The 23,158-nt window shown below is 39.6% G+C and overlaps 1 protein-coding gene and 1 non-coding gene across 2 annotated transcripts in view; both read left to right on the top strand.

Annotated features, from left to right (window-relative positions):
• FER1L6 (fer-1 like family member 6) overlaps positions 1-23,158 on the top strand; it is a 113,930-nt gene that overhangs the window by 46,052 nt on the left and 44,720 nt on the right. The window contains exons 17-26 of the mRNA XM_072410662.1: positions 324-440; positions 3,128-3,280; positions 5,440-5,623; positions 13,313-13,437; positions 14,863-14,997; positions 16,113-16,262; positions 16,773-16,883; positions 20,437-20,598; positions 20,958-21,147; positions 21,952-22,247. Of these exons, the coding sequence (XP_072266763.1) occupies positions 324-440; positions 3,128-3,280; positions 5,440-5,623; positions 13,313-13,437; positions 14,863-14,997; positions 16,113-16,262; positions 16,773-16,883; positions 20,437-20,598; positions 20,958-21,147; positions 21,952-22,247 (1,623 nt within the window). The remainder of the gene's footprint in view (positions 1-323; positions 441-3,127; positions 3,281-5,439; positions 5,624-13,312; positions 13,438-14,862; positions 14,998-16,112; positions 16,263-16,772; positions 16,884-20,436; positions 20,599-20,957; positions 21,148-21,951; positions 22,248-23,158) is intronic.
• TRNAA-UGC (transfer RNA alanine (anticodon UGC)) lies at positions 18,529-18,600 on the top strand. Its single transcript has one exon. It is a non-coding gene; the product is annotated as a tRNA-Ala (tRNA).

The raw sequence follows: 23,158 nt of genomic DNA, 5'->3' as shown, positions 1-23,158 counted from the left end.
TATATTCCAAAACAGATATTACTAAATACCTTAACCGGCTTCAGACTCCAGTACTTGGTCATATAAAGTATTGATAGTACAAAATAAGTCAAGGTGCTGTTATGGTCTTTTAAACATGCACCTACTAGCCATTTACTGAATGTGGCATACCATTGAAGAGTTCTTGTTTAGAGGACCTCTTGTGTGAAATGGACCCAGAGAGGCCCGGAAAAGAGCCATAGACTTGTAGGTGACTCAGGCCACCCACTTTTGTTTGGAATACCATTTCAGGCTGTGTTGACCCTTTAAAACCATGCTGAAACCATGCTTCTTGGTAATTTCAGGATGGAATGTCAAATGAAGCCAAAACCATTGTACAGCAGAAGAAGAAGTTGTCCGTGAACGAGATGACCAGGGAGATGCAGAGTTTCATTGACAGGATCAAGTTTCTGGTGGATGAGGTAAGCAGTGCTACAGAAATCAGCAACATATCTTGATTCTGGTGGTGCAAATTGCTTCACTTAACTTTATTTACTATCATCAGCTGGAATGTATTTGTTCAAAGTACTTTGGTAATAGTCGCTAATAGTTAATAAAAAGTTTATTGTTGATTAATGTTATTGTTTAATTTATTTGAAAATTTATTGTTCCTTGTGGTTTACTGATTAAACACGTTCATCCTTATGGGGCAATACAGAGAAAATAGTCTTTGGTGAGTCCATAATTGAAATATTTTCATGTTTGACAAATGCTGGAGAGTTAGGTGGTAAGAGCTCTGTGTTTTGATCTCCGGCTTTAATTAATTCAATATTTGGGATAACGCAATAGGAGATAATAGAACACCCATAGGTAGTTGGGAACCATTTAGGCCTATGTGATACTAACAATGTTTTAGCTAGTGGAATCTTTAGCACCTGGATCACTAAAACTATAGAAAAATGATTCAGCTCCCCACCAGCTGGATGAGTGTAGCATTACTTACTCACTAATAGAAACAATATAGAAGAAAGATTTCCAACATAAGATTGACATTTCAGTTTTGCAGATGGTAAGAGCGTGACATTAGGCGTGGAATTAGGAGTATTACGTGTGGCTCTTCATATTGATACTGTTGCTTGGTGTAACAAGTTCTACTGTTGCTCACCATCAATAGAATCCCTGGTTTGCATACCCGGTCCTGCTGCCACTAGGGAGACACCACTAGCCCCAGTGTTCAACACAGGCAACGCATTCAGCAATTGCTTACTCCCAATAAATTCAGGAATACTCACAAACAAGGAGACATCAGAGGTATGATATATTCCAAAACAGATATTACTAAATACCTTAACCGGCTTCAGACTCCAGTACTTGGTCATATAAAGTATTGATAGTACAAAATAAGTCAAGGTGCTGTTATGGTCTTTTAAACATGCACCTACTAGCCATTTACTGAATGTGGCATACCATTGAAGAGTTCTTGTTTAGAGGACCTCTTGTGTGAAATGGACCTAGAGAGGCCCGGAAAAGAGCCATAGACTTGTAGGTGACTCAGGCCACCCACTTTTGTTTGGAATACCATTTCAGGCTGTGTTGACCCTTTAAAACCATGCTGAAACCATGCTTCTTGGTAATTTCAGGATGGAATGTCAAATGAAGCCAAAACCATTGTACAGCAGAAGAAGAAGTTGTCCGTGAACGAGATGACCAGGGAGATGCAGAGTTTCATTGACAGGATCAAGTTTCTGGTGGATGAGGTAAGCAGTGCTGCAGAAATCAGCAACATATCTTGATTCTGGTGGTGCAAATTGCTTCACTTAACTTTATTTACTATCATCAGCTGGAATGTATTTGTTCAAAGTACTTTGGTAATAGTCGCTAATAGTTAATAAAAAGTTTATTGTTGATTAATGTTATTGTTTAATTTATTTGAAAATTTAAAAAAAAACTTTGAAACAAAAAAAAATAAATAAAAAGTTTATATGATAAAATGATTTATGGATAAGTCTTTAAAAATTGTCCTACGTGGCAAAAATACATAAGAAAGATAGCAACTGGAGTGACAATTTTCTATATTTGTGTTAATTGTTTCATTTTGTGTGAAATTTCTCCTGAAAATTAGTATCTTTCCTTGTATGCAAAGTTCCTATATAGTCCTGGAGCTTTAAAGCTGTATACCTACTATGTAATATCTCCTGACTGTGGGATGAATTTCATAGAACTATCAGGCACTGCTGTCTCTGACTAATTTTATACAATTTAAATTGAGATTTGGTGATGCCATTACTGTGCTGCTCCTTGTTCTCCTTGCTGGAGGCTTTGACATTAGAAAGCAAAGCCCAGCCTCTACCAAGATGGCACCTCCACACCAAAAGACAGAACACAGCATGATGGTCAGTAATGAAGAATTGACTACAAAGTGACCACAGCCAATACTGGTGACCAGTCCTTTACCGGTGTTTTTAGGTACAGTTTTCTGAGTTCAATTTCTAAGAAAAATAGTAGCTGCATTTGTTCATCTGTTTGAAGGTGCCCAGTAAATCATTTTATCCTTCTGGTATATTACAAGTGTTTCTCAGTCACTGATCCAGCCAGCAAAAAGTAATTATAAATTGTTTTAGGAGGTTTTATTATATACATTTGCATGCAGTATGTAGAACCACACTGCAATTCTAGGTCACCTTTGTAAAATGAGGTCCTGGATTCTAATTTATTGAGCATCAAAAGTAAGACTTACCTTGGAGTTGTATCTCTTTGTTGGTAACCCATGAAGGTATAACAGCACACCAGAAGCCCAGATTTGCTCAAAGCAAGGTGGCCCTTCAGTGTTCATGTGTTTGTACTTACCATAGAAAATCAATGATTGGCTTTCCATTGAAATCAATGAATTACTACCACAAGAAACGTACAGGCAGTAGATCTAGCAAAACAAAATTTCTCCAGCACTCTATTCAACCGGCCAACACAAAAAAAGAACCTATAAACTGATTATATTATTTCAATTAAAGTACACAACAGAGACTTTGATGTAAACATGCTTGTTGCCGGTCAATAACTCATTAAGCAGAAGGATGAGGATGGCGACCCTGGGGCATGTACAAGTCATCAATGGGTGCTAGCAAACAATTCTGTAAGAGCAGTAATAACGTTGTACCCATTTTTTCTGCAGCCACAACACACGGTGCCCGATGTCTTCATTTGGCTTCTCAGTAACAACAAGCGAGTGGCCTATGCCCGGATACCAGCCAGAGATATTCTGTACTCCCCGGTGCCTGAAGAGAAAGGCCACCACTGTGGAAAGATCCAAACACTTTTCTTTAAAGTAAGTATATGACTTCTGGAGAGAAGTTCCTCAGGAACACACAATATAAGGTCAAACTTTTTTGTTACATGGCACACTTTTCAAAAATAAAAACCTAAAGCAGTGGTGCTTACCTGTAATTGGTTTAGGAATCCCATTGAAGGTTAGCCAAGAGCATATTTATAGTCAACATTTTGACTGAAGCCCACCTGAGTAATGATGTCCTACTGTACCACCATTGTGCCATGGGATTACTTTGGTAAAAACACATTCTAGGATGTGTTCTTAGGCTGGGTTCACATTAAATATATTTTTCTAAGACTTCTCAGCATCTCATGCACCCCTTTTCTCTACACTTTGGACACTTCTAACTGCTATCTGTATCCCCTGCACTCCCCTTTTCTCTATAATTCTGAGTATTCTTACTCCTCACTCCTCACCACTCCTCCCACCTCCTTTTGCCTACAATTTTAAGGGTTCCACACTGGCTGAGCATTCTTTGCACCCCTATGCCATATCGTTCTTTGTTCTCAACATCTCCTTTACCCCGTTTTTCCTACAGTATTGTTATTGGAGTCTAGCTTTACTCAGCTTCCCTGTATCCCCTTCTGTTTACAGTTCCATGAACTTTGAACATTAACTGCACCCCTTTGCTCTTTAGTTCTTTGGCCCTTCTTATTTTAGAAAAATGAATGTTAGAATGTGCCCCTAGGCTAGGCTTTTGAGACTCCTGCACTGACTAAGCATTGTTTGCACCCCTAGCCCTATAGTTCTTTGACCCTTTTGACTCTTCTCAACATCTCCTTACCCCCTCCCCCTTTGTTTTGGAGCCTTACTTTAAGCTTAGCTTTCCAAAGCTTCCATGTACCCTGTTCTGCCTACAGTTCCTTGAACATTAAACATTCCCCACACCCCTTTGCCTGGTTCTCTGGCCCTTCTTATTCTAGCAAAAATAAATGCTAGAATATGCCCATAGGTTAGGTTAACACTAAGTATACGTATACAAGACTTTTTCCCCTGAACTCTTTCTCCTTACAGTACTGAGACCCCTAACTGTTCTCTGTATCCTCTGCACTCCCTTTTTGGTCTGAGCCTTCTGACTATTCTAAGCATCCCCTGCAGTACATTCTCCCTACATTTTTGAAGGTCCTGGACTAACTAAGCAATCTTTGCACCCATTTGCCCTAATGTTCTTTGGCCCTTTTGATTCTTCTCCCTATTTTTTTTACTCCCTTTTTCTACAGGTTTTTTGTGTGTTACTTTCAACTTTCCTCAGCTTCTCTGTACCTCCTTCTGCCTAGAGTTCCCTGAACTTTGAACATTTTCTGCACCCCTTTTTTATCTATAGGTCTTCAACCCTTTTGCCTCTTCTAAGCATCTCCTTAACCCAGGCATGTCCAATGTCTGGCCTGGGGGCCATTTGCAGCCTGCAGCCGCTGTAGTAAAATCAATAATATGCAGCCCGCCAACACTGTTGACCACAGTATAAAATACACGTGTACAAAAGCTATTTTTTATTTCATTAGAGTTGATCAACCATCTTGCAATTATCGGCCCACTACTTGGTGGGCATAATCGAGACCCGCGCAGACCACGCCCACACTATCCCTGAGTACGTGCTGAATGGTCACCCCCCACACATTTTCACCTCACCAAATCTGGCACTCTTTGCAAAACTTTAAGACACCCCTGCCTTAACCCATTCTTTCTATATTTCTTTTGGACTTCTAACCCTTCCCAACTCCCCTGGTACCCCCCACCTTCATACTGTTTCCTATGCCTGCTCACTGTTTAGCTACAGACATCCAGTTATCTGAAGTAAAAATGACCGAATAAACAAAAAAACAATTTTAATTATTATTTTATTGTTTCTCTATAATGAATGCTTCCAAAGCTCTACAAGTTCAGGGAAGGTGCCAGGCCCCATGGGGTCCCTGTAGTAACACAAACCTGTTACTTTGCGAAATAGGGGCAATTACAGACTATTTTATTTCCTTACTCTATAGCTGAAATTTGCATGGAGCTGGGAGCCCGGGACACAACAAAAAGACAGTGACTAAAGAGTTTCCTTTTACAGTAATATAGGCCAACGCGCTTCAAATGGAACTTCTTATTTTGAAAATTACTGCAGTCAAGAACTCTTTTCTTGAGATTCATTTTAATCCCTCTTTCTCCCACAGATCCCAGGAAAAAAAGGTCCAGGGTGGAATGTTCAGGCAAAGGTCGATGTATTCCTATGGCTGGGCTCCAGCAAATATTCACACTCCATCTTTGAGAACTTGCCCATTGGATATGAGATTGAAACTCAACAAGCATCAAGTGGACACCATGGGCCACCACCCCCAGGGAATCTTGTATATAAAAGTAGGAAGAAATGCATTTTATTTATTTTAAATTCTTATAGCATCACTTTCTTTCTAAATTTTACAATGTTAAAAAATGTAAAAATACAAGAAACAACAGGAGTAACCTCATCTACAAAAAGTTTAAGCCTAAAAGAAAGAAAACGACAACAACGTTAAAATCACATACCTTGACTTTTCATTGATTACCCAACCAGTTAGACACTTCTATTGTGAGTTCTTTCGAGAAAAAAAACCAAAAAAAAAAAACATCAATTACTTCCAACAGAATATTGTTACAAAAAAAAGAAGGAAAAGTATGCTTCTGATTTTTTTGACAATCTTTGCAACTTTAATGCAAATGCAATGCTATTTAAATTGTTAGTAATAACAAACCTGAAAAAGACATTACTGGTTTGCATTGTCACCATTGGGCTTATGTGTGCCCTCATCAATACATCAATCCATGTTTTTTGTGTGTCTGACGCATGAGGTGGGCAAACTGGGCATATGCCCACAGCCCAGACATTCCTAACTTTTAGTCTTTAAGAGCTTCCCCCATAAGCCCACCGTTTTCCCTATACCTGAGGAGCTTCAACATGTCAGGAATGTTCAGGAATGTCTGTACATATGTTAATTAACATTACCATAGGATAACGCAAAAATGTATGTTTGTGTGTAATGTGCAGATGTTTGTGTATAGATTGTGTGTATGTTGGTGTGTAATGTGAAGACTGTGTGTAATGTTCCCAGCGTCATAGAAGCACCATTCTGCCCGCTGACACACAGAAGTCATTCCTCTCATTGAACCCAGGGTTAATTTTTTTTCTTTTGACACAGGGGCACCATTCCTCCCTCTGATACAGACACCCATTCCTCTCATTGACTCAGTGGCTTATTCCACCAAACACCCACAGGGGTGCCAGTCTTCTCATTTAACCAAGGGTTCCTTCCCTCCTAATGGCACAGAGATGCTATTCCTCCCATTGACACAGTGGCTCATTCCTCAAAACTGGCACAGAGCTGTCATTCATTTCATTGAACCTGGAGTCTTATTCCTCCTATTGACACAGGGGTGTTATTCATCACGCTGAAACAGGGAAATATTCCTCCCATTGGCCTAGGGAGCCTTTTGTCCCATTGCCACAGGTGCCCCATTCCTTTCATTAACACAGGGGCCCCATTCCTTTAATAACACAGGGGCCCCATTCCTTTCATTAACACAGGGGCACTATTCCTCCCAAGGACATCATTTATACTAATGGCACAAGCATTTATAACTCATTCTGGCATCAGCATTCCTGACAATTAAGGTGGACTTTTTACTTCTAAAAACTATTGATATATGATCATTTTATACTGCCACTGACAAAGGGGCATGTATTACTCCCCACGATGTTTGATCATGAATAAAACTGATTTTTCAACACTGAGCACTGACGTAGCAGCATCCATTAATCACTGGTGTAGGGACATGTTTTTGTTACCACTGACATGGGGCATTTATTGCTTCTAATAATGCAGGAAAATATATTACACCAATTTCTCACCAGTGTACGCATATTTATACTCCCACCCTCCACTACATAGGGGCATTTTATATTTCCACTGTCTACCAACATTTTTTTTACCAGCATTTTATACTCCCACAAAACAAACATAGGGTATTTTATGCTTCCACTGACTGGGGCATTTGCTTTTTCCCGCTTATGTAGGGGCATTTCTTACTGTCACTTTTACTGATCATAGTCCAGTCCACAAACAGTGTGACAAACAATAAACTGACCCTTTATTTAAAAAGGTATGGTGCACTTGATTAATAGCCAGCACATTCATTGCACAAAATATTCAAGCAATATAAATAAAATATGAGAAAACAATTCAGAGACTTTATTTGCTTGACACTTTACACTAAATAAACATTCTTGCCTTTTTGTTCCCATAATATTCCCACCACTTTCTGGATTCACTTCATACTCACAAGATCAATGTGACTACAATAATAAAAAATGTAATACAATGCACTTTTTAAATATTCCTGCATCGCCTTTATTACAAATGTCCCTTTGTCAGCTTTTCCTCCAATCCCTACTCATTAATTCCTCTCCTCTCACAAAATGAAAACTTCTATGGAGCAGTCTTTTTAAATGTAATAATATTTGAGCTCAATAAACTCATGCAAAAAAGTTAGTTCAACTATTGGGGGATTTAAATCAAACAGGTAGAAAAGGAGCAGACTGTTCCTTACTTTATGAAATAGCTCCTTTAAAATATGTTCACCTTGAGCTTTATGATTCTACTACATGACCAAGAGAGCTAGCATTGTTGCCCACTTCTCCTTCTCTCCCTTTTTCCATTTCTCTTCCTTTCCCCCCTTTCCTGTTCCTTTACCCCACTCCCATTCCACCATACCACGACACTAACTCCATCTTGTGGGAATTGGCCTTGATGGCTGCTTTATTGGCACAGCATTATAAATGTAAAACCTTTTACGGGTAAACATACATATATAACTTTTTCTTTAAATAACTCCAAACATTATAATATTTAACCATAAATAACCATAACAATCTCAATAACAGCAACAATTTTCTGATCTTAAATTCCACACTTTTACTCAATTCTTGGTTGCAAGCCCTTGGAGGCACAACTTACCACTATACCACCCGGGAGAGCTGCCCCAAACCAGCACCTATGTTCCCAGCCACAGGACCACCAGCTCAAAAATAAGTACATTACTCGCGGCCCCCCCTTTTTACCATCACCATAGAGGTAGTGCAATATTTAGGTAAACCACCAGAGATCCCACACCCAGGTTGGTTCTCTATTTTACCACACACCTTTTAAAGATGCCCTCCAAGGACCCCCAACTGCACTGTTAGCTTACCTTTCCTCCTCTAACCTCAAGTGAGTGGATGGGATTGAACGTCTTCTCTCTCAATTTTATAACTCCCCCCATATTCTTCTTTACCCCCCTTTCAACTACAGGTAGTCAACAGGTTAAGGACATCTGACAAAGGTACGCCTCCTAGATATGAACGGGGCTTCCCTGCTGGCTGTGTGCAGAATGGAAGCTTGAACAGGGAGGGGGTGGTATGACTTGCGGAAGAAATCTTTTGCTTAACACAGCTGAGATTGTGAGTGATCTTAGGGTGGTAAGCTCCTCTGCAGCCTCTTGTAACCCTTTGGAGACCAAGACAATTTCTGCAGTTGTTTCTTTTTGCATATCAAAGCACAGCTTGCTCCAGAAGTTAATAAATGTCCAGGCTCCATAAAGATTTTTTATTTTTGCGTTGTGATTAACGCAGTGTGAGGGTTTGATACAGTAACTGACACCCCACTGCCTAATAATATGTTGAGACAAACATCTGTCCTAATTGCATTTATTAAAATAATGTACCTGTTCTGACTTACATACAAATTCAACTTAAGAACAAACCTACAGTCCCTATGTCGTATGTAACCCGGGGACTACCTGTATTTTATTCTAACTCTATCTCTATCTATATATAACCATGTACCTTTAACCTATTCTCACCTATTCTAAAACCAACTACCTCTTGCTCCCCTAGCCTCTGGTCATGAATGCCCTCTGCTTTACCTCCTCCTCGCCCCTTTCTTTATATAAAAGTTGAACTTATGTTGTATCATCAGCAGACTTTGCTGGTGGTAAAATGATGGTGGTGTGCAACTATTGTTTAGAAAAAAAATGAGGAAAAATGCTTTTTTTTTAGGTTTTTTACCATTTCAGAAAAAAGCTAGTAAAAAAATATATGTATCCAAATTTTCTGCCGAAGTAAATTCCTATCTGTCCCAAAAAAATGTATAAAACGTTGGGTTGGACTATAAAAGCTAAAAGTGCCAATAAGAAAAAGAAATGTTCTGGGACTCAGGGGTAATAAAGCAGAATAAAAGTCCGGAGGCACAAGTGGTTAATAAAACAAAGCATGAAAGCTTCATAAGATCAAGGCAAAAGGTAGGCTTAATGGTCAGCAGCAAAATATTATGACAATTATAGTGCGGTAATCATTCAATTAGAATTCTAGAACATTGACTCTGCGTGTTTTGAGACATTATTAAACACATAGATCAGACAATAAAACTGTAAGTAACAGCTATGGACTCCATGACATTATAAAGTGGGAAGATTGATGGTGCAAGGGTGCATACTTTTGCTAACAAGTTTTTTCAATACTTATCCACTGCCAATAAATATTTAGTTAAAAAGGTTTAGTATTACAAGTATTATATCAGCCGGTCTTATATCAGACGGCCTTACAATACATAACAGTTTACCTTGTTCTTCATTTTGTTTGGTTAGGACTAAAAGATAAATACATTTTAAAGTAAATGAAATAAATAGTGTTTTATTTTAATTTAATTTTATTTTCATATGCAGCCAGCAGTTGGAGTCCATTTGTTTTTTAACAGGTTTTCATTTGTTTCTGTATCTACATTGATGCAAAAAAGCCTCTTGCTTACAGAGCTCAATAGCTTTTCATTTACATACTAGTGAATAAGCAGTGAATCCTTCCCATCACCCAATATCAACCATTTTTCTTACAGTCCTACCCATCACTCCAGACTGGAAGGAAACATCTGTGTTATCTCTTGAGAAAACCCACAGTCATATTTTTAAACTTGAAAAGTCAGCGATTTCAGCGGGTTGGATCCCAGGGGTGGGGGTAATAGTGGTATATGGGGCAAAATTTGGAGGTAGTAGTGGTGGACATAGGGCACAGAAGCAGCATAAATGTTAATATTAATGTAATTATTCAATACTAAAAGGCTTGCCAGGGATAAAATTTAGTAATATGGGCTTTTAACAAATAGCTTTGACTTACTTGAGAATACAAAAAGTACCAATGATTGAGGATGACTGATCAGACAATAAGTGTAAATTAATATTATTATTATTATTAGCTATTATTATATTAGGAAACAGGATTTATATAGCGCCAACATATTACACAGCATTGTACATCCAGCTTTTGTTCTTCCAGCTGTGCCACAGCCATTTCTATATAAAAAGTGACAATTCCAACAACACTTAGGTTCTATATAGCAATATTACAGGGATATTAGGCAACAAATGGGCAATTGTTCTAATACATAGTCAACAAATGGGCAATGCCTACAATTCAAACGGGCAAAAAACTGGCAATCATTGCATTACAGGGGCAAGAAACAGGTAAATCCTTACAATATTTTGGCAACAGATGTGCAATTATTCCAACAAGGACAAAAGTAGTGGCAGTATTTGGATCCCAATCTGACTGATGTGGGTAAAACCTGACATGTAAATATCCAAAAAAATTCAAAATAAAATCTGGACCTTTAAATCAGCATTCCAGTTATGGGTTATTGACTCTGTAAGTACGGAATCCACAAACAACCAGGCAAACAGCATTTTCAAAAGAAAGCTAACAATGGAAACCTTATTTCTCTGTCCTAATGGGTTTTCTGTTTTTGGTCTGGATCAATATTTAGTCATTATGGATGTCTTCCACATGGACCGGATCAATACAAACCATGAGACTAAATTCTAAATCATTGACCCATAGAATTCTATAAACAGACCTCTCTGCCTGTGATTAATTGTATCCACTAAACTTTCTACATTGACATTTACTAATAATGGGGCTTTGATAAGAGTGACCAACATTGATACTGGAAAATAATGGACTGGGTTGGGAGATTGTCAGGTCATCACTCATTGGCTGATGGTAAATAAATAAATAAAATTACATTGGAATCAGGCTGTATGGGACTCTACATAGATGATCCTGTTGTCTGGGGATTGTAAGGGGGTGCGGGAAGAATGGAACAATGGAACTACTTTTGAAAGGGTCATAGACTGTTATTAGCAACATGGTTTCACAGCACATAAAGGCCAGTTCCATTTTCCATCCTGTTCCTAATGTTCCTCCAAAGATATCCGCACCCATTTATTAATCATAGGGAGCACACAAAATATAACCCCACCCATGCATTCCACCTAATAGACCTTTATCACGAATGTAATGTATTATCTGTGATGTCATGAGATGTTAATAATTAAACCCATAAAGCCATTTCACCAGGGAAGAGTTGACCAACTTCTTGCCTTCTATGTAGATTGAATACTTGGCACATAAGCCTCTCCCCTGCTAACACCCATTTCTGAACACTGGGATTGCTGGAGAGCCTGGTACCTATCAGCATAGATCACCAATGTTTTGGAAACGGGAACCCCGTTTTTAAGGAACTCCTCTTAAAACACCCGGAAGATGCTGAGGAGCATGTGGGCTGGAATCAACATGGTGGGTGGACTGCAAGATCTCGGCACTCCTGCAAATAGAATTCTAGCAGGCATACCTGTAATGCAAGGCTTGTTCTTACACTGAAACAACTTCAGCATTATAAACAGCACCAGTTTTCAAACTTCTGAAACCTTTTAAACAGTTCTGAGAGACATGAAATTTGATAGGTGTCCCCTAGTTGTGGGTGGATAGTTCCAAATAGAGTCGATTGTGGCTCCGATTGGAACTTAGGTCTTGAGCTTCCTGAGCTCAAATTTTGATTTTGGATATCCCAAATGCAAACAAACATGCCCATGCTCAAATCTTTCAATGACATGTTGTCCAATGTCTACATTCATCTGCTAAATATTTATACCTTTGAGTGAATGTGAGCAAAAAAATGTAGTTCAATATCAAATCACTGGCACTTTTACTAGCAAATTTTATAATTACTCTTTACAGTAAGAAGACTCCAGTTTTAGTCCTCACTGCTCTTATACAGTTCACTTGGAACAGGCATGTCCAAAGTCCGGCCCGGGGGCCTATTGCAAGCCGTGTTCAGATTTTCACCGGCCTGCAGCCTCTGTCATAAAATCAATAATTTTTTGGCCCACCAGCACTGTTGACTACAGTATAAAATACACGTGTACAAAAAAGCTATTTTATATTTCATTAGAGTTGATTAACCGCCTTGCAATTATCGTCCCGCTACTCGGCAGGCATAATCGGCGTCATGGGAGTCCTCATGTGTGCACAGGGCATCCCCTACATCTATATAGTGGGCGTGTGCTGTGCAGGACCCGCACGGATCATGCCCACACTAATTCCAAGACGTGCTCTGAATGAACCGCGCTGTGCACAGGGAATCCGTCACGTCACCTGTGCAGACCACGCCCACAATAACCCTGGTTAGTGGTCGGTCCCCACACATTTTCACCTTACCAAATCTGGCCCTCTTTGAACACCCCTGATTTAGGGGGTTAATTTACTAAAAGACTAGAAACTTTTCTCTTATCTGTACCCAAAAAATAAGCTAAATGAACACTTGCTTTGCTAAATTTCTTCTCTATTGTTCCCCTATTGTCCTATAGTATTACAAAATCCACAGCAATTGGAATAAATATGGAGGAGGTCAGCTCTTGGTCAGGCTTTCTTGCAGCTTATTTCAGCTCCAATGTTCAATGAAGGGAGATTCTGATTGTTATCTAGCTTTGTGAAGCTTAGCAAGATTCTGTACCACCAAATCAATGTGTGAAAAGCATTTAAAGCAATTCATAGGAAGTTCCAGGATCACACATTTATTATAATTTATGTATCTGTTTTATTGTTTTATTGTCATTGTTTTATTTTTGAAAGGAAATCAATATTGTGTACATTATCATAATGATCTACTATAAATGAATGTATGATGTGTTATTGATTTTCTGCAGCAAAACACTTGTTCCAGCTGCGTGCCCACATGTACCAAGCTCGAGGGTTAATAGCTGCAGACAGCACCGGCCTTTCAGACCCATTTGCAAAAGTGACTTTTGTTTCGCACTGCCAGACAACAAAGGTAAAAAGGATTCAGTTATAAAATGTATGTGAGTTATTCTCAGATTATATTCTCTATATGCGTGTTCATGGGGGGAATGATAATTCTCTCTGACTATTTCAACGGGTTAGCTAAACGAGGAGGAATACTAAAGTGTACATTATATTTTAATCCACTAACCAATAACCTGGAAGCAGCACGCTACCCTTTGGCACTTAATGTGGGTCTTTACAGACAGTGTTTAACCTTCCTAAGTGCTTACTCAGGGGTGTAAAGGAAAAATATTCTATATCCTAGAAACTTTTCAGGGGGCTGTAAGGAGCATTGATTAAAAGGGGGGTCAGATAAGGTTAAATAGGGTCTCCAACAATGCCTATAGCAGTCCCGCTCCTATAGCATGTCGACATTCTCAAACTACCTCTTATAGTGCCCAAAGTGTTTTACCAATTACAATATGTGACCTTGTAGCATGCCAGTGGTCATTGACCATTTCCAGTTGCATGCTGGTCTTTGCCAGATTTGTGTACAATTACACTATTGAATAGTATGTGTAGCCCTTGTAGTGGCCTATTGTAGTGTATGTGTAGGTGTTGTCAGTGGCCATACTTGTGTCCCCCTGAGATTACCATAATCTGTAAAAAAAAAAGCTAACTGTGCAAATTATTTCTACATAACCTACTACCCAAAGCCACCATTACTAACGAGAGCCATTACAAATATATAAAAAGCATCCCAAAACAGACAAGGAGGTGCTAAAAAGTTCCTGGCTTTGCCCCCTTCCAGACGAAATAGACAAATGAGTGTGGGGGCATATGACAGCCTAACATCTTAGTATGTCTCTGTGCAAATATCAGGTCTTTGTGATTCCTAAAACTGTCTTTTCTTTTAGTGAGAAGCTGTGATGGCAGAGGCAAGTTTCACGTCGTTGGAGTTACGGGCCGTCATGAAGTTTTTGTTTCTCCAGAGAAAGTCAGCAAAGAGCATTCACACTGAGATGTCACAAACGCTGGGGGAGAAGTGTCCTTCCTTTCCCTGGAGAAACAAAAACTTCATGATGGCCCATAACCCCAACGACGTGAAACTTGCTTGTTCACCTGTTGTATAGATCATCATGCACACACAGGACAGGATTGCAATGCATAGGGTTTAGTAGAGACAATAAAGAATTTCTATGCATTTTTGGAGCCTCAGTATGTACTAAAATGTACTTATGAATCTAAATGTACTTATGAAACTAAAAGCTGGGTTCTGATTGATTGAGTTATTGCACTTTGCTGGGTATTGTAGGGCAGTATTTTTGCACTTTATAGTAAACCTGTGCTATAGCTAATGCCATGCAACCATGACTAATGACAATGTGCTCACTTTAGTATTTCATCTTTATTATCAAGGAGCTAGTACCGTTTCATTTTACATTCCTGATGCTAATATCATTCTGTCCTTCAGATTATTTCACAGACGTTGTCACCCACCTGGAACCAAATGCTGCTATTTAACAACATCCTTTTGCATGGAGAAATAAAGGACATTGTAGATGACCCCCCAAACATTGTCATAGAGCTGTATGATGACGATGCACTGGTGAGGAACAAAGATATAATTAAGGAAGTGATTTTAAATTGAGTCAAGGTTATTCTGAGAAAGTCTCAGAGCACACAGTCCTGAGCTCTCCAGAGGAAGGTAATGGGCTGTAGGTTGTATATCTGCAACCCTCCTCCTCCAACTTTGTAAAGGCATACAGAGTTTAACTCTTTGCTAAAGAACCTTTTAATGCTCATAAATCAAATAATAATTCAAGGTGATATAAAACCAAAATACATTTTTATTTTATGGTAATAGGTGAATGGGTTGAATGCTCTGCCTGTTTTTGCCTTTCTAAGGTATTCACCTAAAATTAAAAACTCAGGTGTCCCCAAACTGTATAAGGGCCCCTTTCAGACTTAGAGTGCAAAACTGTGCAGTTTTCTGCTCCCGGGTGCACAACAATCTGCTGCTTTGCAGCCAGGAGAGGCAAACCGCATGGATGGCACCCACAGTTCTACATACCGCAAATCATAAACAGCAACTTTGCTTTTGGGAATGCGATCTGCAACAAGTTGGCAAGAAGAAAAGAGAGATTGATTACCCATCTGTCTTCTGCTGCTCCGTACATGCTTAGGGCAGAGAGGTGGCTGAGCTGAAAAGCAGAGAAATTGGGATGACCAAACTGGCTTTTCTCTGTATTGAAATGTTTTTGTATTGAAAACCCTGGCCTTTAGGCCAGATACGGCCTAGTAGTTTGTTCCGGCCTAACACCCCCTGGCCGATCTAGTCTAATGCCAGCCAGCAGCCCACAGCTTCGGAGCCACGGGGTGCTGGCGGATCAGCCAGGGGGCATTAGGAACTACCGGAGCTAGAGCCGCTGGAGCTCCAGTGCCGCCTCCTTGCTGTTGCTCCCCTATTTACTGCGGCCGGCATTGATAGTTCTGCAGTGCATATGGAGGAGAGGGATTTCACTTCAGGTGGCGTTCCCTGGTGGTGGGCAGAGCCATCAGGGCGGCAGTCCCGCCTAGTGGCTCCCGCAAACCCCTGAAATGGCCTATTGGCCATGAAAGTTTGCCGACCCCTGGTCTAGCTACTCCAGCTTGGAGATCTTTAATAAATCAGGCCCAGTGCATGTTATGTATTACAAATGGCGGTATGTTATTATCTTTCAGGGTAAACCTGAGTACATTGGATCAACTGTTGCAGCTCCATCGGTCACATTATCAGATCAGACATATTCCCCTGCCAAGCTGGCTTATTATCCCTTGTTCTGTGGCAATCTGTCTGGGGGAGATCTACTAGCTGCCTTTGAATTGTTTCAGGTAAGTTTTTACCTACATGCAGGGTTGTATTTGGACATCATGGTGGTATATGCACATATCTTTGATGATAAGCTTTTCTCCAGGTTCTGCTCCTTACATCACGTCATTATTTTAGCAACATATACTGCTAGAATTCACTGTTGGAGGCAACATGGGGTCATCTTTATGTGTTTTTACTCTACAAACCACCAAAGGAGAAAGGAGAGACAGTGCTTTGTTTTTTAAATTATAGACACTTCTCTCAAGTTTGCTGGATCACCCAGGTTCTCCCATGATAGTCTGGCTTATCTAGTCTCAGGGAGCTTTATTAAAGCTGGCCCCGTGTCTGTTTTAGCAGCACCTCTTCAAGTAGAGATTTGGACCCTAACTGTAGATTGTGCATAGTCTACACGAGCTCCATGGCCCTATTCAGATGCGTCAGTCCTGACAAATGTCTACATTTCCAAATAATAAGTCTGAGCTTTCTTTGTGGTTTACTAGCTGACAAAACCTTTACTTGTTCTTGTACAGATTCCGGAATCTGGAATCCAGAGCCTGCCTCCCATTGAGACTCCAGATCCCAGCCAGGTCTATCCAGTCCCTGCCAACATCCGTCCGATACTAAGTAAATACAGGGTAGAGGTAAGTACTCAACTCCTCGCTTATGGGAAACTGAACCTTGTTACTAATATTATTAATATCTTCATATAGCGCAGACATATAACGCAGCATTCTGCAAAGTCCATAGTCATGTCACTAACTGTTCCTCAAAGGGCTAACAATCTAATGTCCCAATTTTCGGGAAAAGGTAGTTAACCTAACTACATGTTTTTGGGATGTGGAAGGAAATCAGAATGCTCAGAGAAAACCTATGCAAATATAGAGAGAACATATCAACTGTAGATAGTGTCCTGTATAGGATTCGAACATGGGACCATATTGCTGCTAATACAAGAGCGTTACTCTGATTTATTAAATCTCTCCAAGGCTGGAGAGGATACGCTTTTATCAGTGAAGCTGGCTGATCTAGCAAACCTGGAATGGATCTGGTCCAGAATTCAAAACATTTGCTAACGGATAGCAATTTACTTTGAAGAAATCTTTTCCAGGTTTGCTGGATCACCCAGCTTCACTGATGAAAGTGTCTCTCCAACCTCAGAGAGCTTTTTTAAATCAGGCCCACTGAGTCAATGTAGTAATATCTAAAATGTGAACCCATCACATTTTGTCATGCAAAATATGCAAAAATATATTTTTTGAGAACCACCTTTCCTGAAAATGTAGTATATGAAATTACAAGCTGCATGGGACATCATTGAGGTTTGAGGCTGAAAGCTCTTCATACAAAATAGCTGACAACCTGCTGATGGAAATTGAACAGGAACACACTACTTTAATGTCCTAATGTACATATAAATAATCATTTTACCTTAATGAACATAACATGGAATTATCAGCCCCAACAACAGTTCTAAACGATAGAAAACGTAATAACTGATGATAGCAAGCAATTTAGGAACAGATTGTGGTAAATATAAAATATTACAATATTATACAGCAGATACAATATTGATGTTGCACCTTTTTGTATGGCAGCCTGTGTTTACAATATAACAAATATGTAATGCAATCTTTCAAAATATTACAAAAACCTTGGAAAATCCTCAGCCAAAATCAAACTCCTCCTTTTAGCACTTTTTGATTTAATTACATAGTAAATCAGGTTGAAAAAAGACACAAGTCTATTAAGTTCAAACACTAGGGAAATAAACATATCCCAGATTTAAAACCCTATGCACATAGTTGATACAGAGGAAGGCAAAAAAATACCCCTGGTTCAATTTGCTCCAACAGGGGAAAAAAATTCCTTCCTCATTCCATAAGGTAGTCGGATGTTCTGTGGATCAACAGTCTGTTTTACCCTTGGTGAGACTAAACTCCTTCCTTCCACTAGGAGTCACTGCTACTGGACTGGATAAACAATGACTGTGGATCTTTTGAACTTTAAAAAGTGTAAATAGTTTCAGTAAAGAAGGTTGCCTAAAGTACAAAAAATTTACAAAAAAAATTTGATTACAATGTAATCTCGGAATGGTATTTAGGACTAGAGTGAAGTAGCTGAATTGTTCCCTGTGTTACAAAGTAAAAATGTTTGCTGGACAAAGATAAATATATAGTTTTTGAAACAATCCTATTTGGAAAGTGATATTTGAGAAATAATTGAACTATGATGCTGATGGAGTGCTGCTTAGGGTCAGAAAGGAAACCCTATTACTGCTGTACAGGAGGGGATGTAGCTCAGTGGTAGAGCGCATGCTTTGCATGTATGAGGCCCCGGGTTCAATCCCCGGCATCTCCATATTTTGGAAAATCATGTTTACTTCTTGTACGGTATTGCTCAGTTCATTTCAGAAAATAAAAGATGATAAACTCCACATAAATTGAAAAACCATTCCTTTTAGGTATTACCAAATTAATAAATATTTAAAAAAAGGGATATTGTAATTTTCTATGGGAAGTTGATATTTAATGCATAGTTACATTAGCTTCAAAAAAAAGTTCATTATATATATTTATTTGTAATAAAATCTTCCATGGTTGAGGGTATAGTCTTACAACTTACTTCCTGGCTTGGCTATTCAATGTAATTTTCAGCCTTGTCTAGATAGTGAGAGTGCTGGGATTTAGTAATCCCTGAGCCCTTATCTGAACCAACCATTTTGGGATTTTCTGGTTGGAAACTGGGCTGAAGAACTAAACAGATATTCATAGCAGTACCATTTCTCACAAACAAGCACTCTGGATCACTGACTGGATCCTGTGGATAACACTGGATCCCGGGTTCAAAACTTGGCCAGGGCACTATCTGCATGGAGTTTGCCTATAGACTGTATTATTAACATATGACTTGGTAGGAACATTAGATTGTGAGCCCCTTGAGGGACAACTAGTGAAATGACTTTGTACAGTGCTGTGTAATACGTTGGCACTGTATAATAATAATTTGTATTTTGCACACTTCCCAACTTTTATAAGCCCTAATACACGCAGACCAATTTTCATTTCTGATCCAATTCAATAATTGGCCCAAAATTCCTAAGTAAGTTCAAGAGAAAACTTTTTTAGTAAATTCATTTGGGAGCTCCCACCTGTTGGAACATACTCAGCATAGTCCTGTGGAGCACCGTATCCCCTAATGATCAGAAGGACAGAATATCCTATATCGTGTGTGCTGTGTTTTTGTAACAACCAATGTATTACTGGTTAGGATAAATGCCAACAAATTGGAAAGATCTGCTTATGGGATAATTGACAATGGTGGTGAGTTTGCAGTTCCTTTAAGGCTTCTTCATGCCAGGAAATGTTGCTGCTTGGGAAGACGCCATTTATAGCCCTGCAGCAGCCCCATTGTGAATGAATAGGGGCTGAAATAAACAGTATTAGTGTTGCTCACCACAGCCAGCTGTCACATGAACCAGTGCTGCCATGGAAGTGCTCGAGTGGCTGGCACATTGCCAACCATGCGGAGCTGTGCAAAATCATGCAGTCAAGCTGCAGGTGAACCTGCCCTAACTGCACAATTGACAGATGTCGGTACTCGTACCACTTGCTGCAGGCCCTATTCATTCCCTACAGGGCTGCTTCAGTTAGCATCTCCCCAAGGGTTTCATGGCATGAGGAAGCGCTAAACAAATGGAAACCTCACTGCCAGTGTTAATAAGCCCTAAGTGTAATTGGCCTAAAGCTACGTACACACGTCCAATGGTTCTTGCCCGATAATCGTCTCAGGGCGGATATCGGACGAGAATCTGGTGTGTGTACAGCGCCCATCGTCTGAACGACCGGTGGATCCACGGATAAAGGACGACAAATGATCCTAATGCAAGGGAAGGGGAGGAGCGCACAGCAGGGTGCCACTCCGTCGCTCTCCCCCTCTCCTCTCCATAGAACAGAATGGTGATGTATGTACAGCGCTCGTTCATGTATCGAGCAGTCCTTAGTCGTTGGAAAGTATTGAGAAAGATCCTTTCCAACAAATATTATTGAAAGTGTGTATGTGGCTCAACTCTTCTGTGGCCATTAATGATCTGCAAATGGTGAATCATGGGCCATCTTTGTTTTTGATGGCTTCTATTTATTCTGGTATAGATGTTTAACAAACAGATCAAAGATTATTCTTTTATGACTCCATTAGGTTCTTTTCTGGGGTGTCAGAGAGATGAAGAAGGTACAGCTGCTGTCTGTGGATCGGCCCCAGGTGTTGATTGAATGTGCAGGAAAAGGTGTTAAATCCTGCGTTATTCAAAGCTACAAAAGCAATCCCAACTTCAATGTTGTGGCAGACTGGTTTGAAGTGGTAAGTTGAGTTGTATGAACTCCATTATGCAGAAAAAAAACTATTTTGAGATCTGTTAAATGGATTATTGTTGGTGGAACTGGGCCATGTGAAACTTTTTTTTTGCCGGTAAGTATAAGGATTTGCTGGTGAAATTATAGTTAGAATAACTTAGCTCATAAAACTGAAGACATCTAGTGGGGGAAAGCAAATACTCTTAGGGCCAGCACTAGACAGAAGCTAAGTATTTCAGGCACAGTTGTTTTTTTTTAAATATCAAATAGGGCCCCATTTTTCAAACATTTGCCAGGGTTTGAGGTTCTACCAAACAAACCCTCTACAAGATGAACAAACTGTAATGATCATTGATTTCCTAATAGGAACTGCCAGAAAATGAAGTGTTACATCCCCCTCTAAGTATTTGTGTGGTGGACTGGAGAGCGTTTGGCCGGAGCACACTCGTTGGAACACACATGATCAATTGTCTGAAGCAGTTCTTGTATAAACCTCCTGATATGGAACCATCGTCAATAAAGGAAGTAGAAGAGGACAAACATCCTACTGACTCTGGTGAGACCACTATTATATACATCAGATATTGGCTCAGGTTTTTAACACACTATTGTGGTATAAACAACTGCCATTATGGTTGTTACAATGCTGAATTTTAGTAAATGAACAGCAATCAGTTATTTGCTATCATTTCTATGACTATGGGTGTACTTATTCACTCCCCAACAAAGTTTATTGGTTCTCTAACAGAGTGTTAGGTGGATGAACACAATGGCTGGTCAACAGAAGGTGTTGGAAGTCACTGAGTATGTATGTATTATATTGTATTTTACAATGGAGAGGGTAATAGCCATGGGTAACACCATCTTGCTGCTAGCCACCTAACCTTCTAGAGTAGGGACTGCCATTGAGTTCCATACAAACATTGAAAAAATTATTAACCTCCACCAAAAGTAACTTGTAAGTGAACAAAAAACAATTTACAGAAATGACAATGCAAAAAAGCATTTAAAATACATAACTATGTTGTACATGCATCTACAGTTGCTAAATCCTCATGCACGTACATAAAGGGAGACAGAATCTCCAATGGAAATGAAATTCAAGACTTCAGTTCCAGGCACCTTGTTGTCCTAACCTAGGACACGATAAGCAAACCAATTTATGATTTGGCAAAGAGTTGAATTGTGAACTTTATAATTTCTCTAAATATATTCATGCAGGCATATCCACCCTGCAAAGAATCTTATTAATAATTAAATACGAATGTCTGGATTCTGACTTGCATAAATTACTTGGATAGATCTGCATGGAAATGTACAGATGAACCATAAAACTCAAACTTTTTGCTTTTTCTTTTAGCAGCTCCACAGCAGGATACATCACAGCAGGACCCAGGAGATCATATATATATTGATGTGGAACACCCCACCCAGGAATCTTCCTCAGTACCCACTCCATCCCCTTCACCTGTTCCTCCTGTTGCTCCGTCACCAGATCCAGCGGCATATTCACTTCTGGAATCAGACACTACTCCTCTTGATCCCACATCTGGGCCAAGTGAAAGCCAAGAGCAGCAAACAAGCCCTGGTGGTCCTAAACCAAAAACCTCAACAGCAACCTTTAAATCCCCCTTGAAGAAAGATACTAAACAAAAGGTAATAGAAGGTCCCTGGTGGAAATTTAAGGAACTAGGCACAGTTGTGCTTATGCAACGTGCTTCCTTAAAATATCACCAAGGGCCCCTTATAGTTTTTTTTCTACATGTACAATTTGTTTTATGGTATAAAGCAGTATCAATGATTGCTAGTGTGCTATTATGATTTTGATATGGTAATCAGAAACTGGCTGAATTAAAGGCAATGGAGCTTAGATGCCAAGTGCTACCTGGCAGAATGCTTGACTGTGAGAGATATAAATAACAATATTCAACATTATTATTATTTTCTCTTTATTAGTGGTTCAACCCTATCTCAATCTGCACTTCCCCTGCAGCATGCTGGAAGTCAGGATCTCTGTTCTGTGTGAAAAGAGCAGCAGCCTATATCCATTGGTCAAGCGTGTATCTTGCACAGTTAAAATGACTGTACTCCATTTAACTATGCTCAATCTTTCTGCTCAGGATTGGATGGAGTATGTGTTGCTCATTTAGCACAGAGATTGTTCTGAATTTGTATGGGTCATGTACTGGACAGAGTACCTGGATAGGGATGAACGAGCGAGAATAATAAGTTCAATCTCAGGGCAAATCGGGCCTTTCTCACCGAAAATGTAGGCGAGAATGGCCTTCTGATTCGCCCAGAGGTCGAGCTCCCACCGAACAGGAGGATTTCCAGGGCTGCATCATGCTGTGACTGCAGGAGATCCCTGGGGCACTAGAGGTTAATTAACCTCTAGTTCCCTGGGGATTGCACACTATTCTCAATGAATGCAGCCACAGCTGCAATGATTGAGAAGATGCTTAGCACAGGAACACCTCCTGACATTGTAATATATGTATCTCTTACAAATAATAGATTTGTTTCTGTAACAAATGTATGATTTGTAAGAGAAACCTATATTACAATGT

The sequence above is a fragment of the Pyxicephalus adspersus genome, chromosome 5, assembly GCF_032062135.1.
Source record: "Pyxicephalus adspersus chromosome 5, UCB_Pads_2.0, whole genome shotgun sequence".
Classification (NCBI taxonomy): Eukaryota; Metazoa; Chordata; class Amphibia; order Anura; family Pyxicephalidae; genus Pyxicephalus; species Pyxicephalus adspersus.
Note: the sequence above shows the minus strand (reverse complement) of the source record. Positions and strands in the feature narration are given on the sequence as shown.